This window comes from Anas platyrhynchos, chromosome Z (genome assembly GCF_047663525.1).
Source record: "Anas platyrhynchos isolate ZD024472 breed Pekin duck chromosome Z, IASCAAS_PekinDuck_T2T, whole genome shotgun sequence".
In the NCBI taxonomy this organism is placed as follows: domain Eukaryota; kingdom Metazoa; phylum Chordata; class Aves; order Anseriformes; family Anatidae; genus Anas; species Anas platyrhynchos.
Genome location: NC_092621.1, coordinates 26469998 through 26497289, shown reverse-complemented (window position 1 = coordinate 26497289; position 27292 = coordinate 26469998). Strand labels below are relative to the sequence as shown.

Here is a 27292-nt window from a genome sequence, read left to right as displayed (position 1 = left end):
TCACTTCGGCAAAATGTTCCACCTAGCTTTAAAGAACACTTTTTTAAAACATGGAAAATTTACAATCTGATGATTTCTTTTCTGTGGCTAATGCTGCAGTCTTATTCCAGCACTAGTGTGTTTTTACTTGTACCTTTGCCTTTCTCTCTGTTCCACCTCTATTATCATCTATTATCCCTCACCCATGCATTTAAAGTCCCTCATTCCTTCTAAGCAGATTGCTACTGACAGAATTGCTAGCAAAGTTTGCTCAATTCATACATTCTTCTAACAACAAAGCAAATGAAAAAAAAAGTATTCAATTCACAGCAAAAACCCTCTTGGGCTTCACAAGTTGTCCCAAATCTATGAACTCTTTCATACAGGAATGTTGAGAACTTCTTCCTTAACAAGGTTTTGAGCTGCACATCACACGTGTATGCTCTCCTCCTTAATTTTACTATGAGAAAGTCTTGAAGTCTTCCATATGCTTACCATTTTTGTGAAATGAGAAATTAATTTTGCAATATTGCAGGTGGGGAAAGGAACGAGGCAGTCAAATTATGTGTTTCCAATCTACAATAGTAACACAACGCAGAAAAAGTAGCTTTTAAAGAAGCATGTACAAATGCCATATTACCAAAGCAGCAAAAATTAAGCCTGCTGGACCACTACAGTGATGTAACTGTACTGAGCCCTGCTGTGCTGTACCATTCCCTGTGAATATGGCAGCTCAGATAACTCGTAACTCAGCTTTGTGTTGATTGATGTTGATGCTGTGGTGGTTTTACCCAGCTGGGCAGCCAAACTCCACCACAACCACTCTCTCACTCCCACTCCTCAAAGAGAAAGGAGAATAAAATAGAAAAGGCTAAAGGACAGAGACAAGGACAGGGAGCTCACTCACCAATTTTCGTCACAGGCAAAACAGACTCAGAATAGGGAGAATAATATAATTTATGAGCTATCACTGTCAGGCCAGAGCAGTGAAGAAAATAAAAGCAAAATACAACCACCTTCCCCCCATCTACCTTCTACCCCCATTTACCTTCTGCCTTCTACCTCCTCCCACCAAGTAACACAATGGAATGGGGAATGGGGGCTGCAGTCAGTCCCTTGAGGCTTCGTCTCCACCGCTCCTTCCTTTGCCCCTGCTCCAACATGGGGTCCCTCCCACGGGCTGCAGCGTGGAGATCTGCTCCATGTGGGACCCATGGGCTGCAGGGGGACAGCCTGCTCCACCAGGGGCCTCTCCCTGCACAGCCCGCAGGGGAACTGCTGCTGCCTGCCTGCAGCACCTCCTGCCCTCCTGCTGCACTCACCTGGGGGCTGCAGGGCTGCTGCTCACTCCTCTCTCCCAGCTGCTGAAGTGCAGCATTTTTTTTTTCCCCTTTCTTTAATCTGCTCTCCCAGAGGCCCAGCCAGCATTGCTCCTGGCTTGGCTCTGGCCAGCAGCGAGTCCCTTTTGGAGCTGTCTGGAGCTGGCTCTGATCTGACACGGGGCAGCTGCTGGGCTCTGCTCACAGAGGCCACCCCTGTTATCAAAACCTTGCCATGTAAGTCCAGTGCAGAAGTGTCCCAAGTGACCTAGCAGAGACCAGTGTTTTTACAACACTGTTCAAGTTGCTGATCCTTAAATATTACCTGTGGAGATGCAGAGTCCTTCATGCCCGACCATGGACACGGTAGCTTAGGTACTTTCAATGATCTCAGAAATATTTCATGAACCCCCAAGAGTCTGCAATCTCTTGACTGCAGGTAGAAACCAAGCCTGGGGCTTGGTCTCAGAAAAAAATGTTATCCAAAAGCCCTCTCTTCATCCAGAGGTACTTGGGGAGGAACAGGTTAAGTCTTACATTGATTGGGAAACTGAAAGAGAGTAAATGCTTAGGGACAAATCTTATTATATCGTATAAAAGTTCTTTAAAAAAAAACATGGAAATTAATAAATGTTAGGCAGCAAATGTGCACTTCTAAAGGAAGAAGCAGGCAGCAGGTAAAAGCAACATGCAGAACTACAACAGGAACTTGGGCCACCCTAAGAACAGACACATGCAGGTGGAGGCAACCACTACCAGACTGAAAGAGGATCTAGAACTCAGACACAGACCATGAAACCATACAATTTACCATCATCATTCACACTAATTCACACACTAATTCACACGCTAATTCACACGCTAATTCACACTGAATATTCAGTTGCCTTTCTGTTTAAAATACATCTAAATTAACATATACATCTAATTAAATCTAAAATACACAGGCATGTATTCATGACTGTCTATGGTATGCATTTTTACCCAAAAAATGTCTGTGTATACTTGTATCTGCACATCTGCACACCATACATTCACGTTTACTAAAACATGGAAAAAAAAACAAAAAACAAAAAACCAACACATTAAAACTCCAAAAGAGTGCTCAGGTCATAAAATGACTCTGCGAAGTGATTATAAGGTATAAGTAGCATTAAACAGCAGGAACCTATTCCTCAGCACTTCAGCCATTGTTCCAAACAGTTATAAAAAACAACTCATTATGCTATTGGATAAATCTTGTAAAACAATGTTACACAATAACAACAACAAAAAAATCTAAAAAATAATAAATAAATAAATAAATAAATAAATAAAATAAATCTTGTGAATGCAACCGTTTGAACAGAAATTAGACAGAAAAGACTTATTCACTCCTGAATTAACACATAATCTGAAAGGACAAACCCACATGTTGTAAGACTACGTAACTTTCTGGATTAACAACAATAATTTCTATTCCCAAACCACAATTTACATTAAAATCGGAATATACCTCATAATGGCCTTCCTTAACTGCATCTTGCAACGGTGTTATTTGTTTGCTTCCTCTAGCATTAACATCAGCTCCTGCTTTCAAAAGCTCATTTGCTATCCTATAACAGCCTTGTACACTTGCTTCATGCAGTGCAGTCCAGCCTATGAAAAAAGAAATCCTGACAACTGAAAATTGTGTTTCGCATTTGTGTAATTTATAAAAAAACAGGTCAGTGTTAGATTTTCTACGTGATAAATATTCCAAAAGGACATATTGACAAGTTGAAAACTGATGCATTTTACAGTAAATTGTATAAAGAAATATTTATTAAAATATCAAAAGTGTTGTGAGCTCTCAGTCTTTTGTTGAAATCTGCACTCACTGAAGAACCATATGCTGCTGTAACAATGTTAGGTTTAGATATGATAGTTCTTTTGAAACTTCTTTTGAGAAAAAAAAAAAGAAAGAAAAATTATTCCACCTTAGTTATTTCTCCATGAAGGCAATGTATATGCTATTTTAAGAACAAGTTAATTTTCTAGGATTTCTTTTTATTTTTATGGCCATGATAAAGAGGGCTGGTGAGAAAGAGGAGACAAAATAAAAACCTGGAGTTATGTATAAGGCCACATCTTAGAAATATATATTTGCAAATTGAAATAGTAAGGCAACATCTCCAAAAATGTTTTTTAACACTATCCAAGAATGGTTCAAATTCAAGTTTCTAAAGAAAGCACTACAAAATCCTTACTGAAGTTCCACATCCATTCCTAGCTGTATGGAGTAAGCCACGGTATTAGCTTCATGGTCCATGGAACAATTATACCCCATGAAGGAGGTGTTGAGGAAAACCAAAAGGCAGAACACAAGTCTTTGGACTGGGATTAGCATAGCTTCACGTCAGCTCCTTAAACATTTATTATATTTTTCTTTGTACAGTGAGAAAAGAGAAAAAGCAGAGGATCTTCCAATTACTGTCTCCCACCTCTCAAACCAGCGTTCCCTACAGAAGACCATTTTGATGGACAGCCTTACTCTTCAACTATCTTCCATTACTAGAAGGTTGTCTGAGCTTCATTTTCATACTAAATTGTTTATTAAGACTGTTCTGGTCTCATTAAGTGAAATTATCTTAATTTAATTGGAAAGGTAAAACTCTTGAGGCTCTCTTTTACACTACCCAACCCAGAACTATGTATACTTGCACAGAATTGGCTTTATTATGTACACAGGATATTGCACTGGGTTGCCTAAAAACTTTGTGCTATTAGGCTTTGTTCCCAAGTGCTCAAAACTCAGCTAAATTCTACATCGCCTAATGCTGACAGTGCTTCAAGATGAATTTTTCTTTAACAATATAATAGAGCACCTATAGCTCATTAAGAAACTCTGGTAACTCTGGAGATAAAGCTTGAAATCTGTTAAGGAAAAGAAAAAGAAGGACACTTAAGTGAAGGCACCTATTTCCCCATCTGTATCTTTTATCTGATATACTAATAGTCCCCTGAAAAACTGCACCTGGAATGTGTTTAATAGACAATCATTACAGTTCAGCAACTTGTTTCTCCACAGACTATAGAGAAGCACAAGCTTCATTGCAAATACTCTTCTGCTCCCTAAGAGGACTGTGAACCAAGGCTCAAACTGAGAGCACAGACTGTGTCTCTCCCTCCCATGCTTTCCATATCCCTCATACTGATGTCTGGAAAATAAAAGGTGAAAAAAAATCAACCTCAGGTATTCAGTAAAGTTCTGAAGCAGAGTAATGAAGTAGAGGAGGAATGAAAAAGATGAGGTTAAGATATGTATAATTACTGGTGGAGGGTTTTAAAGGAAAAGACAGGGCACAGGGCCAGAATATAATCATTAGAACAGTGATTTTCCAGAGTGAGATGAAAGTGGATTTTAAAATGGCACGGGTCTGGCAATTCCTCTCTGTTTACACCTCCCTCACTGTAAAAGAAAGGAGCAGGGCCAGGTCAGCTTCCCATCTTTTCAAGGAGTTCAGACAAAGCACATTTTGTGCAGTTGTGCTCCTCTCACATCAAAAGACGGATGCCAGAGTCTGGGGGATTAGGAAACTGTGGCCTGGCAAAAGGTGCAGAGGCTGAAAAAGGAAGCAGCAATGAGACCAAAAACTGGAACCACTGTACTTTAGTACACTTGCTCACACAGATTGCAGTTGACAACATCCTATCAATGCTCCTCTGTTGTCAGTTGCTGGCTTTGAAACCCACCAACAAAATACTTTCTCATCTAGCTCTAGCAGAAGTTAATGTACAGGTCACTCTGTGAGTTCAAATGCCAGGGTCCTCTGCTGTGGAAATACAAAATCTGCTCCTGACTCAATTTATCTGGCAATATGTTCCAGAAGACAAAATGTCTAGCTTACTTTTGGTCTGTTACATGCCTGAATTATGCAACAGTCTTTAACTGCAGGACAATGTATTTTTGTTCCCACATCACAATTTGGAAATCTTAGCCCCTGTACAAGATGGACACACTCTAAGAATTAATAGAAAATCTGTGAAGCACATTAAGTTGATTATTTACTTAAGGGACTGTATTGTGATGAGAACACACAGATCTTTGAATTAAGGTTAAGTAAACATAATTGTAGCTTTGCCTAAGTTTTTGATTGCTTACTTTTTCAGCAAAATTTTCTAATATACTTTTATATGTATGAACTTTCTCAAAAAGAGTTAACAAGCTAAACTAATAAAAATTCAATAATCTACTGACCAGTCACAAAACCACAATTTCTTTCACTGCACAAACTCATAATATTAGTTATAGATAGACACTTATTTGGAAAATAGTACTCTAATATAATTGTAACTTACCAGCATAATCCTGAGCATTTACATTTGCACCAGATTTTATTATGTTACGTACAAGGTCTGTATCTTCTTCAACAACAGCTCTATGAAGTAAGGTCTCACCAAAAATATTCCTCCTATTTATTCTTGAAAGTGATATGGGGCAACAAGGATTTACAAAATAGGATTCTAGTCCTGAAAAAAAAATAATTTAAAAGATCTGTTTACAGAAAAATATATTTCCTCTCTTACCTTGGCTTCAGATTGCATTAGAATTAGTGGATAAGCCTTCTGGAGAGAGAAAATGTTCATTTGATCTAGCAGAAATAAATATATCAAAAGAGACATTACCAAGTAAATAACAATCACACTCAATAAAAGAGGCCATAGTGAATTCCATAACAAATCTCCCAACTTAAGTTCACCACACAGGAAAATAACTTCGCAAAAAGGTACTAAGTTTAGCCTTTTGTTTTTCAATTACATTTTTTCAAAATGCATTGTTTCCCACCAGTTGATAAAACTGCTATACTAGGCTACAACCCATTACATGATAAGCAGATTTCAATAGCTAATCAAGCAACTCAGTGAATTCTTTCTTCTTAACGGCCATATTCATCAGTAGATTTTGTACTCATTTACGCTTTAAAACCTCTCCTTTACGAGCAAGGAGCATTTACACCAGGATAGGGAATGAAATTAGCTCTTTCGTATTTCCCTATTACTTCACAACCAGCTCAGCTATTTGTCAGTGAGGAAAACAGTTGGACCAAAACCCTCATTAGCTATCCATTATCTCTGCTTGGGAGTCAGAATACTAAACGTAAAAAGCACAAACCATCATTATTTTTTTGTTTATTATTTTACAAAGGAAATGCTGTCTCGCATTATGCACCCATTATGCTCTTCAGTTTGGACAAAATGATTTCCAATATATAGATGAGCTGTCCTGCACTTTACCAGCAGCACAATCCCATTACCTCCTCTCATTGCATGGTGTCTGCTGCCTCTTCTGAAAAACAGGGAGGAAAGAAAGAAAAGAGTAAGACAAGAAGATGGCCTGCAGGAAACTCAAATGGCTCAGACCATTAGTTGATCTACTAATGGAAAATCTTAGGTTTGCAGGGAGTGCATGCGATATCCACTGCTCCTCCTCAGTCTGTGGCAGATGTGTCCCTAAAATTCCACCTGTGTGGCCCTTTTGCTGGTCCTAAAACTCCAGCTGAGTGTCACGAATAGAAATTTTAAGCAACACCTTTAAAGACATTGTTCCCTTAGAGCTGTAACTTATGGAGCCTGATGACTCCACTGCTTTGTGCATCCTGGCATACTGTAAGCCCCAGTCTAAATTACTCCCGACCTTTTTTAGTGTTCAACTCTGCACAGATTTTTAGAATCCAGTAGCTAGAGACTTACCCAGCACCTTCCTTCAACTGAGCACATGAGAAGTCTTTCTCTTCTACCTGTCCAGCCTTGCAAGACCTTAATCATTTTATAGCTTAATCAAAGTTATTTCAAATCAGCCAAGAATTTCAGAAGGGGTTACACCATACAAATATTCATTGAACACGGTGCAATTTTTTTATACTTAATCCAATTTAATTAGGTGTTACTTCAAGAGGACCTATTTCCTGCCACTGGTACTCTACCTTCCCTACCACCTTCCTCGTGTCAGACCATGCATACAACAAGTGATGCTTGCTGACCCAAAATGAAACTTTACTGGTGCTGTTTTTTCAGTGAACTACCAGGTTAAGATGACTCACAGGCTCCTGATGGCTAGGTTTGATGCAAAAGGGAAGTAAACTTGTTAGATGGATTAACATGAAGCTACCTCTATAGGCAGTGCAACGCTTTCTGCAGAAATTATGCAAAAAACAACAGCCTGTTTTTTCAGTAGAAACTACTAAGTCATGAAATAGATGAGCAGTTAGTCATGCAACTTTAAATCTCACAAAAATAGTACTTCCACTGGGAATACTGAAACCCTGTAAGAGAGAAAGATTATTAATTGCTGGTAGAATTATTCTTGTTTTGTAAGATAACGTAGCTGTTATAGTTCAAATACTTCTGAACCTTTAAATCTGTTTAAATGTTTGTAACTGCACAGATAAAAACAGATTGAGCAGGCTTTAAGAAAAACAAACTTTTAATACCCCAGTCTTATAGGCTGGCTCTGGGGTAAGCATGTGAATGTGGAAACTCTGTATTCTCCTGCACATTTTCTCTATGAGCCAAAGAATTTCTTTGCGTTCACCTTCAAAAGATGAAAAATAGCAATCTTTCTCTCTGACAAAGAATACTGCAAGGAAGAATACTTCAAAGAGTGCTCAGTGAATGTGATAGCGAAGGCCTATAATCCTATACATAAACAGACAGAAAAACAGCAGCAGGCATTTAAAATAAAATAAACTGCTTTGTATCGGTCAGTTCTTGGGGATGCCATTGCCCTCAGAGTAATGTTGCACCCTGAATACTAGATAACAGAATTATGATCAACATTCTCACTCTGTAATAAAACATTTTTCTTCTGCTTTTTAGAATATACAATAAATGTTTCATTCCATGATTAAAAATGCATCCTGGAAAAATTCTCATGATTCCTAATGAGCTTGTGTTTACAAGTCAACTGTTAGGTTGCTCATACACAGATTCAAACAAGGAAGGGGAATTATTAATAATTTGAATTATTAAAATAAATGTTTATGCCAACTTTTAAAACAAATTCATGCCACAATATATTGTAAAGGCTATGAATTATATTTGATTTAGTATAGTTTTTCAAATAAAAAAATAACCTGTCTGATAAGTATGAGAGAATATCTTACTCATTTTATCTTTGATTCTTTTGCTTCTCCTTATCACCTCAGCATTTTTATCCTCATTGGTAGTTATTTCTTGGTACATGTTGGTTTCTAGATCTTCCTTGCCTTTAGAAGCAGGTTTCTGAATTTTACTGACAAGAGATTTGTTTAGAATCAAAACAAGTATTTTATTTCCTATATTAATTGGTATTTGTGATAGACCTAAGAAGGTTAACATATTTGATTTTAAAATGAAGTTTCTAATAGCATGCTAGGATATATGCTAGCTTAGGCAGTACTGAATAAATGGTAAATCAGTAAAGAAACCGACTTCCAGATCTTTAAATAGAAGGAAAACCTTTACTTTTGGATCACCTAAAATCACTAATGTGAGGAATGAGCAGTCTGTATGAATTACATTTGTTAGATTAATAAAAAGAAAAATTTGAGAATACTGCACATGACTTCGTCATACCTAAAATCCTTGGGTTTGTTTCTTGTTGTATTGTGATTGTGAGACATACTCTGCTGTGTCTCTTCCAGTGTGTGGTGATGACAGGAAATACTATCTCTGCACTTTATTGAGGAGGACTTTTCTAGCTGCATTGTTCTCCCTGATGCTGTTTTATTGGTTTCTGCACATACAACAGCCTCCACTGAATGCAAACTTCCCTCCTCATTTTGTTTTTCATTAGAGATGGCACTCCAATAATCTGAAATTGCTTCTTTCCCTTTCTGCTGATCACCCTCAAGCTGTGACAAAAAAAATAAAACAAAATAAAAATATTACAAGCAACTGGTAAGCATGCAATTAAAACGAGGGCTGTATAATATAAGAACTCAAAAAACACTTTGTTATAAATGATATATGTGCTCACAGACAACAGAGTTTCTTAAGTGAGAAACTGGAATTCTAGATTCTAGAGACGTTACGTTTTCATAGGAGAGGCACTCCTAAAGTAGAATGCCACACCACGTAGTGGGAGAGCCAGCCATGGCAAGTATGATACTCAGAATCACAACTTAGGTAGTAAATCTAGCCTGGCCGACAGGGAACAAAATTATTGTTATCTGTAAGTTGTGTAGCTGGACGTGTGAAACAACTTAGCAGATTCATTTCAGTTTCCTATGGACACAAGCTCCTGTCATGAAAATATGTGACATTTACGATGTCTTAAGCTAACCCTTCTTATTCCACTCTTGCACAAGTCTGGAAGAGTGCACAAGATTTGGAACCATGTTTCACCTGAGGCTCAGTAACTACCACCTGAGAAGCTGTTTCTGAAGACACACCATCCCTAAGCTACAGCCACCACATAAGAGAATCACTTCATTTACCTTCATCCTTCTAAAAAACAGGCATCTAAATGACACCAAACATCCCAGTTCCCCTACAACAGATGAAGAGGAACAGCAGCTTTCAGAGTGATTCACCTCATCCTAAGATGTGCAATGGGGAACTTAAATTACTGCTTAACGCCAGAGGCTTTTCTCTAACAGTCAGTGAGAAAAATTCCATCCTAATTACATGTCATCACATGGAAGTTCATTTGAGTTACTTGAGTTTATTCACAAATTTAGTCAAGTGAGTATGACGTGCCGTTGAGGCATCACTCAAGTTGCTGAAACGGCTTGAGTACTCATTAGCTTATTACACACTTGACTAACGCTGAAAGCTCCTAGGGCACACCCTCAGCACACATGCATATGAATTCTTTCACAGCAATGTGGGAGAACTTGATACTCCTTTCCTGGGACACAGGTGGAAATGTAAGAGTCACTTATCTTTTTAGAATTTACATATTCAGCAGAAAGGCTGATGAGGAGTCGAATCCCATACCTAGATCCGGTCCCCTCAGACCAAGACATGATGCATTGTAACACAGCATTTGGGTGAAAACAAATATTTCAGTTTACAAAATTGAATCAATGCAGTACTTTCTATTGCATTACATCTGCAATGAGAAAAGGGTTTGAGAAAGAAAAGAAAACATTTCAAAGAAAATAAAAGTCACTTGCTCTATAAGGGACTATATATTACAGCAAATGAGCTATCTACCATGCCGATTACATCTACAGGGCTGTACAGGCTCTCCTCTTTTGAGTCCTTGTTTCACCACAAGAAAGATCCTCTGAATAAGCAAGGATGAGAAACGACCAAGGAGAACAATATACTGCCAGAAAGCAACAGTTACTAAAACAGATATCCTAGACTTCTTTGTCAGCAAATTGTCTGCCTACTTTCTACTTTCAAAAACAGCAGATGGAGACATAAAAAATAATAATAATAAAATTGATTATTATTTTTAAATAGATTATAGATCCACATCCCCAAAGAACCCTGCTCCACAGCCTTAACTGTAATATTGAGTAAAACTATATACATGTATTCAGCTTCACAGAGCTGTGCTACAAATTTCAGAAACCACCACTATGTAAGTTGCTGAGATTATTACCTTAGAGACCTTTCAGCACCTCTAAATTAGCATTTTATTGCACCTTGTTATATTCAGTTAATATTACCAACAATAGATTGAAACAACTGGCAGGTTTGGGATGCTTTATGCCGTTCTGTGGAAGCACAGTGGCTACACAACCACCTAAAGTATCTAGTTATACACGCTTTATTGTTGATTTTCAGCTCCAGATTATTCCAAGACAACACAGAGAACCTGATTCCAGATTTACAAGGGATGTCTACTGTACTCCACAGCATAAACCTACTTCCCCTATGTGTCCTCTTTCCTTTACTATAACCTAAATAGGAAGACACTACAGTATCGCTTTCCCTTCATATCCCCCTCTACATTTCTGCCTTTGTGTTATTGAATTCTAAATGCAATTCTAAATGTACATGTAAAAAATCCCTGAATGCAAGGGTTTCCCTGCCAGTCTGGGGGAAAGACACAGCTATAATTTCTTTTTGTAATACTTGCAAAGTATTTGTATGCTACAGTGGCGGGGGACATGAAAGCAGAAAACAGCGTACTCTAGTATGGGAAAAGCACAACAACAACACAGGGTAAGGTAGAAATCTAGCGTTAAAATTGGCTAGTATATGCCAGTGGGTTACAGTGGAATAACCGAAGAGTGGTTTGGAACTTTCCTTGGAAACTATGTTAGACAAAGAAGATACGCATTGGTACCAGGAGTTTTTGAAACTTCCATGCTGACTCTAGATTTCCACATCAGCCACTGACTTCACTTGATTTTCCCATCCCAGCAAGTTCAGCCTGTTTCATAACATGGATATATCAAAACAGAAACAAACTAAAATAATACTGTAAAACGAAAATAATATATTAGGCATTTAAATTACTGATGCCAGTTTATTCCCTGTTAAGATTGCATCTCCTAGTAATTTGACTATTATAGAAAATATTTTCTGATAAACATAACTTTTCAAATACTGATTAAATTATGTATGTACTTGCTCATTTGTTGTCCTCTGCAAGTTAGATCCTGTTAAGGCTTTTATTTCTTCCATGTGAATCGTAGGAAGCTGAGGCTCCGACAGGTTTGTTATTTGTGTACAGTCATCATCTTGCTGGGGAGTACTGGGTTCCGAATTTAACTGCTCTTCCTCAGCGGTAAGCTGTCTCTTGTTTGGTGCTACAGGACTGTCAGACTGTATTACAGACCCTGACAAGGAATTCAGAGCTGTCACAAGCTCTACTGGAAGGGCATCACTGTTCTCATCTGCTGATATATCACTGGAAAAGACATGACCCTGATAGTCTAATATGTCATGCAATTGGTTTATCATTTTAGGACTCTCGGAATCACTGAGAGGTTTCAACAAATCACTGACTTCAAGTTCAGCAGTCTCTATGCTATGTTCAGGGATTGCTAGTGGTTCCGTGAAAACATTTCCCAGCGTTGCCAATGATAGATCTGTATCATTATTACAGGATTGTTCTTTTACACTGTTATCTGTGTCAATCACGGTCATGCAGGTTCTCTGGCAATCTTCTAAAGCATGTGAAAATAAATCTTGTGGTGTCTGTTCCTTTGAAACTGCTATTACCTCCTCCAGAAAGGCATCTGGATGCAGGCTTGTTTCTGGAGAGAGACCTTCATAACTTGTTTTCTGTGAAATCTACGCATTAAAAAGAAAAAGAAAAAAAAGAAAAAAAGAAAAAAATTACAAAAGGGAACAGAACAACTCTTTCTAAAATGTATGTAATCAACATTTATTTTAGAAGTCATCAGTATCCATGTTTTGTTTACGATTTTTGAATACACTCTAAGACCTGTAAGCCTACCCTAAGAATTCATACGCTTTCTTAGTAAGGGCTAGAGTGAAGCCTCAGTTTCAAAAGCAGAACATCTATTATATTCCCTAGCAGTAAAAATCAGAATGAGAGACTAAATCTGTTATGAAGTCAAGGATTTTATGTCATTGCCAATGACTTGAAGATGTTAAAAGGTCTTAAAAGAAAGGCATTAAAAATTTCTGTCACGCAGAAATAATGAAAGTGGACATACAGCATAAAAAGCATACTCAGTTAAACACTATGTACTGTAAGTTTTGATTAGATGTTTCTGTGGATACCAAGGTATGGAGCATTTGTGCCTCACAAGCTTTAGGTCAAAATCTCAGGAGTATCTCTGGAGGCTGCACATTTGAGTTTCTACACTGGCAAAGATCCACAAACTACAACTGTTTTTGTAAAAGAAATACTGCTGTTGTTTCTCTAATTACTTGCAGTTGCTTTCAACCCATGCACCCATTTTTATACCAAATAATAGGTTTTTCATTTTTTTTCCTTTTCCTGCTTCAAATGCTTCTGCAAGCCTAAAACTTGTATTTCCATATGATGTCTGCATGTAATTGTGGTGTTGCTTAATAATAGCGGATCTTAAGATAATTTCTTTCAATATATTTTTAGACTCTTGCTGCCAGCAAGTGGCAATACTCTGCAGTGCAAGAATTCTGTAACACTGCTGGTAACGTATTTTTGTAATTTTTTTGATAAATTATGTTACCAGCTATGTTAAAGGTTCTTCCACACATAATAAAACAGAAAGGGCAGAAAATTGACTGTGTTGACACACGTTCAGTTTGTAAGCCATTATAAACATACATGTATGATCCCTTGTTGAATTTTTTTTCCCATCTGCTGTTTCCTACATTGTGCAGCTAGTGGTTCCTTTTTTAGTACTGCCTATGTTTTACTTTTCTGCACTGAGTTACAGTTATTTTTAGACCACTTCTCCAATTTTTCAAACTTCAAACAACTAGGGAGAAGAAAACACTGGCATAACCTTCCGTACTTACAGAACTATGGTATAAATGGCAGGTATGTATATTATTTATTTTCTACCAAAAAGGTTCGATGTACCAGATGAAGGGTAGGTGAAACTGACATTTATGTTAATGAAGAAGGAGCAGTCAGGCATAAGTGGCTAATTTGCCAAGACCCTGAACGCCCAAATGCCAGCTGAAATCCAACACTTAAATGTGACTGGTATTCAGAAAACCTCCACCTACCTATAAAGCCTATATTTCTCCAGCACTTGTTTCTGTTAGTACATGCCAGTGGGTTATCCTGTGCAACTACAAGTAACCAAAATCTGCAGAATGTAAGCCCAAACTTTCCCTCTCCAAACAAAATCCTTAGCTGCCACTTACCCATAAAGACACTTAAAGCCCCAGTGCCTAAGTATGAATACACAAAAGTTTCACTCAAGGGAAGAGCAAAACTCATCCTCAGTCTGTAGCTCAGCAGTAAAATATGAGCATTGTGGTTAATGCAGGTTCAGGTCCATCTTTTACCAGATGAGCTATGTTTCAAACAATTCATTTCATGAAGGGGTTCCTATAAAAGAATACCAACAAGTAAAGGTATCTCATTGGCATTAACTTGCTTATTTCGGAGTGAGGAAGAGGGCTGAATACCAGCCATCTCATGGTATCTGTGAATGTCTTTCACTGAACATATCCAGGGTACTTAGAAAGCCTTGGTTCAAATCCCGCTACCCTCATGTCTCAATTACTTCTGGTACAAATCCAAATCGTGGTGCTCCTTAATCCAGGCACAAATCCTCTTGACCTTACAGCATTAACCCAGAATCTCGTCACCCCATCTCACCCAGGAAGCACACGCTGGGTAAGAGCTGAGCATTCAAATCCACATTCAAATCCAGCCTCAGCTGATTCAGAACCTCGCACAGGAGGAAGAAGAAGGACACTAAAATCAAAGTCTCATCTAAGAAACCTTGACTGCAGATACAGAAACTGTAGGTTAAAAGCCTCAAAGCCAGACTTAGACAAGCCTTGTATGTCTAACTGCGTGAACTGTACGAACAAGCCTGTATGAGACACGATACTTCCAGCAGATGGCAGTGCATTCAAATCGCTTTTGTGAATCGAGATACAAGGATTTTTCTACACCCTTGAGGACAATTAAAAAGTTGTTGATAAACTGGTGGCTATTTGGCGCTACGGATCGTGTCTTGGAAATGTTACAAAAGATAGAAATGGGCTGAATAGTGCAGAAGTGTAAGTTATAATGGTGCAGCAGACACATGAAGGGGACTCCTATTTCTGCTAGCCCTGTGTCAAACAACAGCAGAGAAATTCATTCCTTCAAAACACACACATAAGAGAGAATCACTATAAAAGAGTTAAGGCTTCAGAAGGATCAACACTCCCAGCTTTTAGGAGAGTGCTCAGCTGAACACAACTGCAATACATGTGTATACCAGGACATGAGAGGTACACAAAGAGAGTCAGAGAGTGGTTGAGGTTGGAAGGGAAGCCCTTGCAATCACCTAATCCAACTTCACTGCACAAGCAGTGCTGGCTGCAGCACTTTGCCCAGCACCACATCCAGTCAGGTTTCGAGTACCTCCACATATACAGACTCCACAACCTCTCTCAGCAACCTGTTCCACTTTGTGGCCACCTTTACAGTAAAAAAGTGTCTTCTTGTGTTCAGATGGAATATCTTTGGTTTTCATTTGTGTGCATCGCCTCTTGAGCTAACAGTGCTGAACTACAGAGACTGAGAAATACAGACTACTGACAGGTCTGGCTCAGTCATCTTCACTCCTATCAGTTGTTTACACACGTTGATAAGATTCCCCTATTCTTTCTCTTCTCCAGGCTGAGGAGTCCCCACTCTCTCAGCCTGTCCTCATGTGAAAGATGCTCCAGTCCTTTATCATCTCTGTGGCTTCATCAGTGCTGAACAGAGGGGAAGGACCCTCTGGCAGACCTACTGGCAACTCTTCCTAGTGCAGCCCAGGATATTGGTCTCCTTTGCCACAAGTGTGCATTGCTAGACCGTGGTCAGCTTATTGTCCACAGGACCTTGAGGTCCTTCACTGCAGAGCTGTTTTTCAGCCAGTTGGTCCCCAGTACGTCCTGGTGGATGCGGTTATAGCTCTGCAGATAAAGGACGTTGTGATTTCCCTTGCTGAACTTCATGAGATTCCTCTCTGACCAGCTTGTCCATGTCCCTCCTATTGGCAACACAGCTGTCCAACGTGTCAGTCACTCCTCCTAGCACAGTCTGTGAGCTTTCTGAGAGTTCATGCTGTTCCATTGTCCAGGTCATTCATGCAGACTTTGAACAGTACTGGCCACACTACTGACAGGCAAACTAGAACACAAATCAAGGCTGCTATTTTATCAAAATCAAGAAAACACAGTAAGACTCAATTTATGGTGTCATGATTTCTAGAGATCGCGTTAATTATTGACTTTCTCTTGTATTTCCAGGACTACATAAAAAAGACAACATGCCCAATGACTCACTGCTGGTTGTCAAGGTGTCCGTCCTGCCCTTTCTTCAAATCAGCACACAGAAGCTGTGATGGTCGTAGGTTCCTCTCACAATAGGTTTTCCTGCAGCTCTCAGATCTTGGCAGTGTCACCATGAGCCAATATGGAAAGAATTCACCATCAGTTGTATATTTTTCATGAAGAAATTCTGATACTGGTATCTTGCTGTAAGCTAATGGCAGTTTTCCTAAGAAGCTGCAGATGGCAGCAAGCATTCCATGCACGCACGAAGATCCTCTTGTTTCTCTACAACCAGTGCAGCTGATGTTGCCAGAGCTGCAGAAATTATCATGATGGTCCATGACACTGCAATAGGAGCTGGTAAAAGCAGTTATTTTTTCCTGCAGAAACTAATTTCCCTGAGTTTCCTTGTCCAGCATCCACAGGCCTGAGAGCCGTGAGCCAGTAAGGAGAGAACTGAGACTAAAAATCAAAAAGCACAAAGATGACACTGTGCCTCACAAGGGCAATAGTGGGAGATAATCATGCGGAGGTGGCAGACCAGATACAAGTAAAATCATGGCTGTAGACAACAGCATAAAGACATTTAAAACAAAGGCCAAGAAACTCTTTATGAAATGCTGCCAGCACTCCCTCTGCTGGATGGAGATAAATATGCTCAAGTTACAGCTTGGACTTAAATCACCACAAAAAAAAAAAAAAAACAACAACATGACAGGACTGTGCTGGAAGGAAAAGGAGGAGAGGAGGGGTAACAAAGGCACATTTGACCACTGGATGTTTAAGTCAGTGGTTGCAGACTCAACTCTTGTTCTAGATCCTTGTGGGCTGGATGTTTCACTAATATGTAGCTGAAATTTTTGTTAGTTTATTAAAGATGGGGGGTATTTCCTCTTCCCTCCAAGGTTTTCTTTGTTTTATGGGAAAAAACAGTGCCTACAAGCATGTAATTTTAAAAATAATCAGTGTTGCATGTGAGTTACATTCATAACATTTAGGTTGCATTAAGCTTATATAAATTAGTCTTGCTGCAATCCCAGCCTTATGTTTGCTGGAAGCTATGCATTTCCACTTATCTAATCTTCAGTAGAGCTGGCTTGAAAAGGTAGCCTGGCTAAAACAACAAAGCCAGATTAAAAAAAAAAAAAAAAAAGATGAACGATGTCTGAAAGTTGTTCCCCAAACCTCGCTTCATGATGGGGGTCAAACAAGTATTAGTGCTGGCAAAGAAGCAGCAAAAACATGTTACAAGGAAAATATGCAGCACCTTGCAACACCCAATTAGATGGGCTTACACCAGAGTGGAATCATCCCTGATTCAAAATCTCTGAGAAGGCAGCTCAGAAATGGTGGAAAAGGTAGCTCCAAAGCTGTTCCTTCATTTCTACATGATCAGCAGTGAAATCTGTAATTCATGAGCAGCTTTGGGATTAGCAAGGACATAAAGAGACTGGTAGTGCCTATTTCAGCACTATAAACGTGAATGAATCTCTGCTCCCAAACAGGACAGTTACAGATACTTTGTTCCTCCACAGAGACCTTCCTAATGCCTTTTCCATAACTTTCATTGGTGGGGAACAGGTTTTAAGCCACTAGAAGTCTTCACCACTTCAGTTTAAGCCACAGCCTTATAGACTCCGTGTCATGACAATTTTGCCATGCTTCACTGTTACTGCTTATGCCCTGTAAGCTTATTAGCTGTAGTTCCTACCCAAAAAGCAGATAACTGAATAAAGCCTAGGTTAGTGCTCAAGACCATGTGCTCAATGTTGGTTTCTATAGGTATGTGCCTGCTTTTAAAAATGAAAGAACCTGGTATTTTTCAGTAAAGTATTTTCCAATGGTAATTCAATTAGATGAAATTTTCTATATATTAAGTTGTAGAAATAACACTAACCTTTCCTTCTGAATCTCTCTGAAATCCAATCACTGTCATATCTAAATTTAGGAGAGTAAACAAATATTTCAGTTGTACTACCACTGAATTTCACCTCTGGAAGTTTCCATAATTTCTAATAAAATGAGCCTATACCTTCTGATTAAGTCTCAAACATTCTTACAAATTACTATGTTCATATTTCCTATCAATAAGTTTTCTAGTTAGACCCCTTGTTATATTCCAATTATGTTCCAGTGGTACTCTGTCACTTTACTTAACTGTGATTTAGAGCCCTGTGTTTCCAAAGACTACCAGCAGCTGAAATTGCCACCCATTCCAGAGGATGAGACATCCTCCCCGCCCTCTGTAATTACAATGCAATTAGACAATACAAGTGATACAGCACAAAAAAAATACCGCCTCTGAAAGGGGCTGGTCCCACATCCCTTCCTCACATCACTCTGTTTTGATATTCGTAGAACTCCCTGGGAAGATGACCTTACACTCAGTTTAGTGAAAATTAATTACAAATAAAGTGAATGGGTTCTGGTTAGCAAAAATTTGCTGAGGAGGAGCAACAAAACAGATGGGGCAGTACTGTGTTACTGGGAGCACACAGAAAAAAAAAGTACAGATGAAGTAGCAGCAGAAAGATGCGAAACAGATCTGGGGAAGGAGTGGTAGCATTTTTAAGTCTGCTTTCTTAGAGATGTTTTTATTCTTGGAAGCACTAATAAGAAACATGTAGGATCCCTCTGTGTCTGTTACTCACATCCATGCTTATCTGACACATCAATATGGCACTTGACAACCATGTGACCTGTAACTTTTGCCAAAAAATTCCATAACAATAAAGTAATTTTAAGCTGGAAATATACCACTGGCTTAGGATTTTTTTTTATTTTTTACTTTTTCAAACAGTCCTAATAGAATACTAACAGGCAACTATGAAAACTAAGCAACAGTTGAAAAAGGTCACACACATTCAGACTCTAAATCAATCTATATGGATACTCATCTTCAGCTTTTTAAATGATTTTGCTATACCTAGAGCAACTTGCAGTTTCATACAGTGTACAACATACCTAAAGAATTATTTTGCTGTCCCTCTGCTGCAGAATTTAGTGAGAAAGCAGGCTTAGAAATATTTTCAGTAAGCAATGGATAGTTTATCCAGCCCCTAGAATTATATAATAAATTAAAAAGTCCTATTCAGAAAGAACTGTCTCAGCTTAAGAAAATTTCCACAGTAAATTAATTTATGCAGTTTTGTATTTATAATTATTTACAGAAACAATTTAAGTTATTTCAGAGGCATACAAGGGCATGCAGTAAATAAGACTTCCAGATCTCCTGAGTTGAGCTACCTCTGGTTGTACACTCATCCTCTAAATTTAAAAGGCCCCTTCCAATTTTTTATTACTTATTTCTGTACTTCTGTTATAAATCCACCCTTCTGTTACAAATCCACCCTCTACTGAAATTCTTCCATAATTTCTAAGACCAAAAGGTCCAGTATTTTTTTTAATTACATTTTTTTCTATTTGTCTAACTGCTGATATCTTAATATCATTAAAGGCAATGCCATCAATACAGACAAATATGTGTACAATTTGACCAATACGGGACACAGGATTACCTCTGACATGAATATACCCTTCACTAAACAAATAAGAAAACTGCTTCACAGTAAGACATTGGGAATGAAATAACATACAAATTGAGGTATATGGGAATGGTCTAGTTAGAGTGTGCCTGACTGGAACTCCTGTGTGATGTACTATACTCACTGCAGGAGAGACTGAGACTCGTCAGGTGCATATTTCTCTTGAGGTATCTGGACAACAACAACAGAAAAGTGTTTTAGCAACTTAGTAAACAAAGTTTACTTCATTATTAACTTTCTCAGCATTGCTATATGCTTATCTTCTTCCTTCTGTAATTGAATTTTTGGATCAGGTCTTTACATACCTTACTAATACAATAAAAAAGCCACTTCTCTTTAATCTTTTTTTTGGGGGGGGTTATTTAAAGAAATGTTAAAACACAAATCAAGATTATAAATGAAATGATCATGCAGGAGGAAAACACACCTATGCAATTACAAGATGACTACTTTGAACTTTGGCTGTTTCATACATCAGAAGATTAAACTACAAGATATTTATATTTGAACTCCCAATTTTAACCTTTGTTTTTTGGAACAATTCCTTGTTCTAATTAAACAAGCTGTTTCAGATATTGTGGAGTTTATTATTCAGCTCTGAATATCCCTGGAAAAGGAAGAATTAAGGAACTTCTCAGATGACAAGACCTGCACATCAACAAGCTCTAAATGGCACAAGAAGTCAGGGCCACTGCACAAAAACACAGGAAAGATCATGTAGATAAGAAAAAAGCTGAAGTCAGAGCAGGGGGCAAATTCAAGTTCTTCAGTAAAAGGATCTTGGATCCTTTCTGTGCCTCTGACTGCACTCTGAGGAGAGAAAAATCTCAAGTTTTGAAAATGAAGGTGTTATGCAAAGTCCAAGGAAACTTAGGGAAGATGAAGACAAGCAAATGAATTGGAGAAGAGTTCTAGATGAGGTTAAGATTGAGTATTACTGGCTGCAATTTCAAGCAAATCATTGGCATGTAGTTGAGAACATTCACAGGACTATGAAAACTCTGGGAAACAACATCTTTGTGTGGACACAAAACGATGACTTACTCAGCCTGCACTAGGTACTAGTTACCCAATAATCACAACCTTTTTAGCAAAGAGCTGAAAAGTAACAGGTTGTAATCACCCAGCAGGAATGACTACTGAAAGGTTCCAAAGAACAGAACAGATCTTTTAGAAACAGCTTATGCAATAATTATTGACTGATCTAGTTCCAAAACATGGCAATGGCGTAGCTGGCAGAAAGCTATTGACTTTGCTAAATATATCCTTAGTACAAATCAGCCTGGATATTTACACTGAACATTATCCAGAGACCAAGTGAGGTCTGGAGGACAGCAGCATGACTAGTAAACCTCTGCTTGGGTAACATTGCTCAGGAAGTGACTTAAAGCTCAGTGGACTACCTCTGTATCTCAGATGAAGGAGTTACGTAATCTGCTAAAATATTAGATTCTATGCAAAGTCAGTCTATCCCTCATAGCAACAGTCTTGTTGAGAGGTTTTCTCAAATCATGAAAGTTACACACGCGGTATTTGTGGCCACAGACCACATGTACTGGGAACACTGGGAACAGCCTTCTGTCCTGCTGTATTGCTTTTGGTAAGGAAATTCCTGCAAAACTCAACTGATTCTTCCCATATGAGCTTTCACTTATATGGTCATTTGAAGGGATTCTGGAGGTGTTTAAAAGACTGAAGTTTAGAAGATTTAAGTGCCACCTAATAATTTTAAATGCACTTCACTAAACTGGAAAAGAAAAAAAAAAAAGCCCAACAAAGGTGAATCATGGGGCCTGCATGAACAACCTATAGAATAGGGTTTTAATAGGTAACGGAAATGACTTGTCTGGCTGAAAGGACCTGAAGGCTACAAAATCTCTGGTGGTAGAAAAATCTTAAGGACAGTCTCTTACATGGCAGAATCAAAGACAGGACTCCACATCCAAAGCTGTTGCCAACCCACCTCAAGTACACAACAAGCCAAGGCTCTTCAGAACAACAGGAACAGGCGCTGCATTTCCTGCAGAAACTCACGTCACTGCCCCACACAACCCTCTGGCCGCACAACCCTCACAGCACATCACATCAAGATGTGGTATTCACATAAACCATTTCCAAGGATGCAGCTAAAGGAAAGGCTTTGTGTAATCACATTCCATGTTGGCTCTTGGAGTGGCTGAAAAGCTGCCCTGTTGCAGTCTACACATGCAAGTAGTAAGGATGAAAGCCAAATACAGTGGGTCACTGCCTTCAGTAACCATTTAAACTTGAAACTGACACCATGCTGTGGATGATCAAGCTGCCAGTTGCGTGCTATATGGATCTCACTAAAAAAATAATAATAATAAAAAAAGTGAGAATTAACCCAATTATTTGCTAACGTATTTGACAATTCTTTGGTTTTCTGACTCTTCGTTTTGGGGAAAAACGGTTTGTCTGTCTTAGACTTGGAAGAATCCCTTATTGGGATTGCTGACTGGCTGCTCTGTTGACAGCCACAAAGCCAAAGACTTAATTCAGACAGCGTATGGTCAGATCAGCTCCCAGAGGAGCGAAGTAATAAGCAAGTGGGCACACTTCTCCTTCCCTCTGTCCTTGAATAAACCTCAGTCAAAACAACTCCAGCAGTAAAACAAATTTAGGGAGAGAATCCTTTAAAATAACATCTTTTCAATTTAGTTCAGTGTTTCCTTTGCTGACAGCCAACCAAATTTATTTGCTATCCTGTAGCCCTCTATTAATAACATTCACTTCAGTAGAAGGAGTGTCTTTTCAGTATAGCCATTTCAATTTAGGGAACAGTTTAATTTTTTTTAAATCTCCACTTGTACTGGATACAATATATACTATATATATATATATATATATATATATATATATATATATATATATATACTATTTTTGAACCACAATAGTATAAGTAGCATGATAGTCACAGGCTTAAAAAGAATTTCTGTTAAAGAATAGGAACCTGTTTCTATTCACATGAAGATGCCATATAAGGGTGGAAAGCTGATTGCTCAACAGAACAGAATTTAATAAGCTGGCTATGGACTGTGCCAAATACATTAAAAACTAGGCTAATTGGTAGATTAGGGAACCCAGAATTACACACAGATTAGAATAATTGCCCAATCACCACATAAACAGAGATTTTATTCTGCTTTTCAGATTATTATCTCGTTCTTTTATAAAGAAACAATCGTCCCAGTGTTGGATCACAGCTCGGTTATGAGTAACCAAGGGTGTATTCTGGTCAACCCAGATAGTTACCTTTCACACCTGAAGGGAACATACTAAAAGGTTCAAATCTGAAAGGCTGTAAACTCATAAAATACTAAGGAAGAGACTTTGATATGTTCCTAGAGAAAATGTGCTACACATGTGACAACTTTTTTCCCATAAAATACATTTCAGCTGCAGGCCACCAATCTGTTTTGCACAAGAAGAATGGCAGCTTGGTTATTTTATTAATTATTAATAGCTAGATATGTGTAGAAGGAGATGTATCATTTCTGTACATACTGGATTTACCTGTTTTACTTTTAGTCCATACATATGATCGTGAGCTATATGCATAAAAGCGATTTCTGGAGAGCAAACTCCTAGGAAAAAAAAAAAAAAAAAAAAGTACAGTGGCAAAATGCAGTAATAAAAGGCAGTTTTGTTGTCTTATGGTTCCATAAATCTCTACATGTATCAAAATCTCTAATATGCAATAGACTTGAATGGTTTCTCAGTTTATCTAACTAAATTTTTTAAGCTACAGCATAGGAGAGATGAATAAAACTGAGTAAAAATATGTACACTTCCAGATACAATGCTTTTCAAGATGACTACACAGGAGAACTCTGGAGAAATAAATAAATAAATAGAGAAACAAAAGGGAAACCCCCAGGGCTGGAGCCTTAGGCTACAAAACCACAACACTGACATGAAGAAAATACTCTTGAAATTAGTGTTTATGATATGCATCTAATCACCAAATTGCTACCGGACAAGCATGCACAAATATATGAATAATGAAATAATAACTCTAAGTATAACGCTAATATAAAGTACCACAGGGAAAATGCTAAAAATATTTTAAGGTGTCACATTCATAGAAACAGAAAAAGAAACCCCAACCCTCAGGTAAATACCCCCTCCTACCACAAACCGAAGAGCAAGTCAAAAGAACACACTTTAAGCCACCGTTTACCAACCAAGAACGTTTCCAAGTTCTTATTTCTGTGGATAGCCATACGTAAGGTCAAAAGGATAAGTTCAAATGCGTCTCTCCTCAGACAAAACTACTTAGCAACTTCAAAAGGCTTAGCATCAGGCGATGGCAGCAATAGGAAAAAATTTCACAGATTTCAATGGACTGTAGATAAAATGTACACTAACTCAGACTAGTTTGATTTAAAAAAAAAAAAAATGTAGTTTTGAATCCAATCAGGTTTTCAAATTGGCAAAAAAAAATGAACGAAAAGATTCCTGAAGAATATCTTATGTCACTTAAGAGTAGGCAGTCTGTATATTGCCAGAGTAAAACATTAAGGAAAATAAATGAATTGTGTTAAAAAGCCAAGGACATTACAGTAGAATTGTTATGTAAATACCAGATACTTGTTCATGTAACCTCTTTCAACAGAGTTCTTGAAGGAGATTTTAAGGTTTTAATTGAATGTGCACACATTTACATTTAACATAGTTAATAATGCACTTAGTATAATGCACTTAAGTATTTGAAGAGAATGGATCTATTTAACAAATGTAAAACTTTTTCCACTAGTATATGCTACTGTAGTTTCACGTGAGTTTATGGGGATGTATACATGTATATTCCATTCATTTCCTTCTGTTCAAATACAAAGCACATAAATGTACCTAAATGTAAAGGATATTCTTCATGCACTTCCTAAGCAAAGCATTCTCACTTATAGCACGTAGAAAGAATGGTGAAATTAAGAGCAAAACGATTTTTCAACATGTGATTTACTTAATTATTTTGGTAAACTACCAGTTAAAAACATGGATTTAGTTAGCGATAACTTGTGTTTCAAAAGAATGCAACATTTAAATTTCAGCATTATGGACTCTGGCAACATCCACAGAAGGAGTTCACTGAAAAAACTCAGACTGAGAAAAGAATCTGTCCTACCTTCATTCTTTTTCATTTCTGCTGTTAAATCCATGTCCTTATCAAAAACAAATAACCTTTATGAAGAGAAGAGAAGAGAAGAGAAGAGAAGAGAAGAGAAGAGAAGAGAAGAGAAGAGAAGAGAAGAGAAGAGAAGAGAAGAGAAGAGAAGAGAAGAGAAGAGAAGAGAAGAGAAGAGAAGAGAAGAGAAGAGAAGAGAAGAGAAGAGAAGAGAAGAGAAGAGAAGAGAAGATCAAACATTTGGACAACCTTCTTTCCATCCCCATAAGCTCAATGAGCAGTTCAGGCAAACCTTATTAGCTTACTTTGTGAGGATGTTGCAAACCTAGATGAGTACCATCTAACAAAAATACCAGTTATGAAGCACTCCCAAACCACGATGCTATATACGCATTATACTGTTGCTCTGCATTTTAAGCCTTAGGTAGGGAACTGCATCACTTCCACGTATTACCAGCCAATATTGAGATTCAAAATAAGTACAAATAAAAAGCGCAGATGCTTGGCAGTTTCAGCTCTTTGCAACACTTTAGAGAATACAGAAAAAAATAATAATGTAAGAACGGCATTAAAACTGCAGAGCACCAACGCGAGCAACAATCTTATTTGATGGCGCTTCATTTTTATTTTCTCTGAAGCAGGATGCTGGGAATGCTTTCACCTCACTGACTAAAAAGCTAAAACCACACATTCGTGAAAACCCGTGGAGGTGTTTGTTTGTGTGAGAGATGTTTTAGACGCTTTGCCCTACGGGACGTCGGCCGGGGTTTGGGCGCTGCTCGCCTCAGGGCGGCGCGGGCTCCCCCAGCCCCCCTGCGCCACGCCCGCCTGAACCTCCTCCTGCGGAACTCCTCGTCCTCCACATCGCTCTCCGTCACCGAGCCCTCCACCACCGTCTCGTCGCTGTCGCTGCTCCACATCAGCTCCCCCATGGCGCCGCCGCCTCCCCGCTCCCCTCCTCTCTCTCTCCGTCTCCTCCGGGCTCCCCGCGATCGCGCCCCGCCCCGCTCCCCCCCCCCCCCCAGCGGTCTCCTCAGGGGTGGCGGCCATCTTGTGGGGAGAGGGGCCGGGCATTCGAGATGCGGAATTATTAGTAAAGATAGCGAAATGTTGTGGGTTTTGCAGTATTTGCGGCTGGTAACCCTGGTGATCACCTTTAAAATGGGAGCGTTTTCGTCACGCAGGCCTGCGCTGCCTCAGCCTTGCCTTCCATGGCCACAGCAGCTGGGCCAGCGCTATTGCCATGGTCACGGACAGGGTCAAGCTGGTCTGTGGGCCAGGGAGAGCTGCAGATACAAAAATCAAAATCGAAATAAAAAATATACGGCAGGAAACCTTATTCCATATATATATATATATATATATATATATATATATATATATATATATATACAAACCCTATAAATTCCAAATCATAGTTCTGACTCATGCCCACAGTGAGCTTGATGATAAAATTAAGCATTCAGATTAATTTCTAAATTAGATTCCATCACAGACTATTCAAATAAGCAAAAACAAAACCACAAAAAAAATGCTGCAGAAAAAGCATAGAAAACAGAGAAAGATAATAAAGGCTATCTTGAATTACATAACGATTATACATAATTGCTGCAAGTGTGTACAAATTGCTGTTTTGGTTTGACTTAGTCATATCCACATGCAATTATAGCAATTGCAGTTGCACATTACCAAATTACTCCAGAAAGCTTGGTGGTAATGTTTTACTTTTCTGTGAATAAAGGTGAGATGCTCAAGAAAATGCACATTAAGAAAGAAGTGAGCTGGGGACAGGGATATGCAGCAGCAAGTTGTCCTGATCTCTGCGTATCATGTTGAGAACCCAAAGCGTAGTATGTGTTAAAAGACTGAGCTGGCATGAATAATTTCCCCACTCATAACAGCTGCTTTGGGTGGAGTTTTCAGGAAACCTTTCATCAGCGTATCTTTTATATATATATATTTTTAATTTCAGAATTACGTCAATGCTTTGCCGCACAGTAACTGACATATGGTGTGCCTCGAAATATTTCTAAATGGCGCATGCAAGAAGCAGGATTTGGAAAGCCCTACGTGTAAATTGTCCGTAGGAAAATCATTGCAGGTTGAGTTTCGTTTGGAACACGTCAGGCTGGCATTGCTCAGACCTGGCCACACAGGGCGGCCCTGTGAGTGAGAGGGGTGATGCACTGACATGCAGGTGTGGGGAGCTGGGGGTCTGCCTCAGAGGTAATTGGTGATAGGATTGGAGGGAATGGCCTCAGTTGTGCCAGGGGAGGTTCAGGTTGGAAATTTGGAGACATTTCAGAAAGAGCAGTCAGGCACTGGGACGGGTTGCCCAGAGAGGCGGTGGAGTCACCATCCCTGGGGGTGTTTAGGGAAAGGCTGGACGTGGTGCTTGGGGACACAGTGTAGTGGGTGGCGGGGGATAGCTGAGCCCAGGACAGCCTCTC

The 27292-nt window shown here is 38.8% G+C and overlaps 1 protein-coding gene across 8 annotated transcripts in view; it reads right to left on the bottom strand.

Annotated features, from left to right (window-relative positions):
* The window catches only part of ANKRD31 (ankyrin repeat domain 31), a 67834-nt gene extending 40827 nt beyond the window's left edge, over window positions 1–27007 (bottom strand). For 2 of the 8 annotated variants that reach the window (XM_072030734.1, XM_072030735.1), the window contains exons 1-11: window positions 25677–25824; window positions 24843–24898; window positions 23231–23301; window positions 19821–19867; window positions 19116–19210; window positions 18049–18089; window positions 11829–12497; window positions 8874–9151; window positions 8423–8550; window positions 5619–5789; window positions 2794–2936 (exon numbers count right to left, since the gene is read on the bottom strand). In XM_072030734.1, the coding sequence (XP_071886835.1) occupies window positions 2794–2936; window positions 5619–5789; window positions 8423–8550; window positions 8874–9151; window positions 11829–12497; window positions 18049–18089; window positions 19116–19210; window positions 19821–19867; window positions 23231–23301; window positions 24843–24898; window positions 25677–25774 (1797 nt within the window). In that variant the 5' untranslated portion in view covers window positions 25775–25824. Of the gene's footprint in view, window positions 1–2793; window positions 2937–5618; window positions 5790–6574; window positions 6607–8422; window positions 8551–8873; window positions 9152–11828; window positions 12498–18048; window positions 18090–19115; window positions 19211–19820; window positions 19868–23230; window positions 23302–24842; window positions 24899–25147; window positions 25512–25676; window positions 25825–25996 lie in introns of those variants that run through there. The other 6 variants (XM_072030737.1, XM_072030736.1, XM_072030738.1 and 3 more) reach the window with 6 other exon arrangements.
* Window positions 27008–27292: the final 285 nt, after the last annotated feature.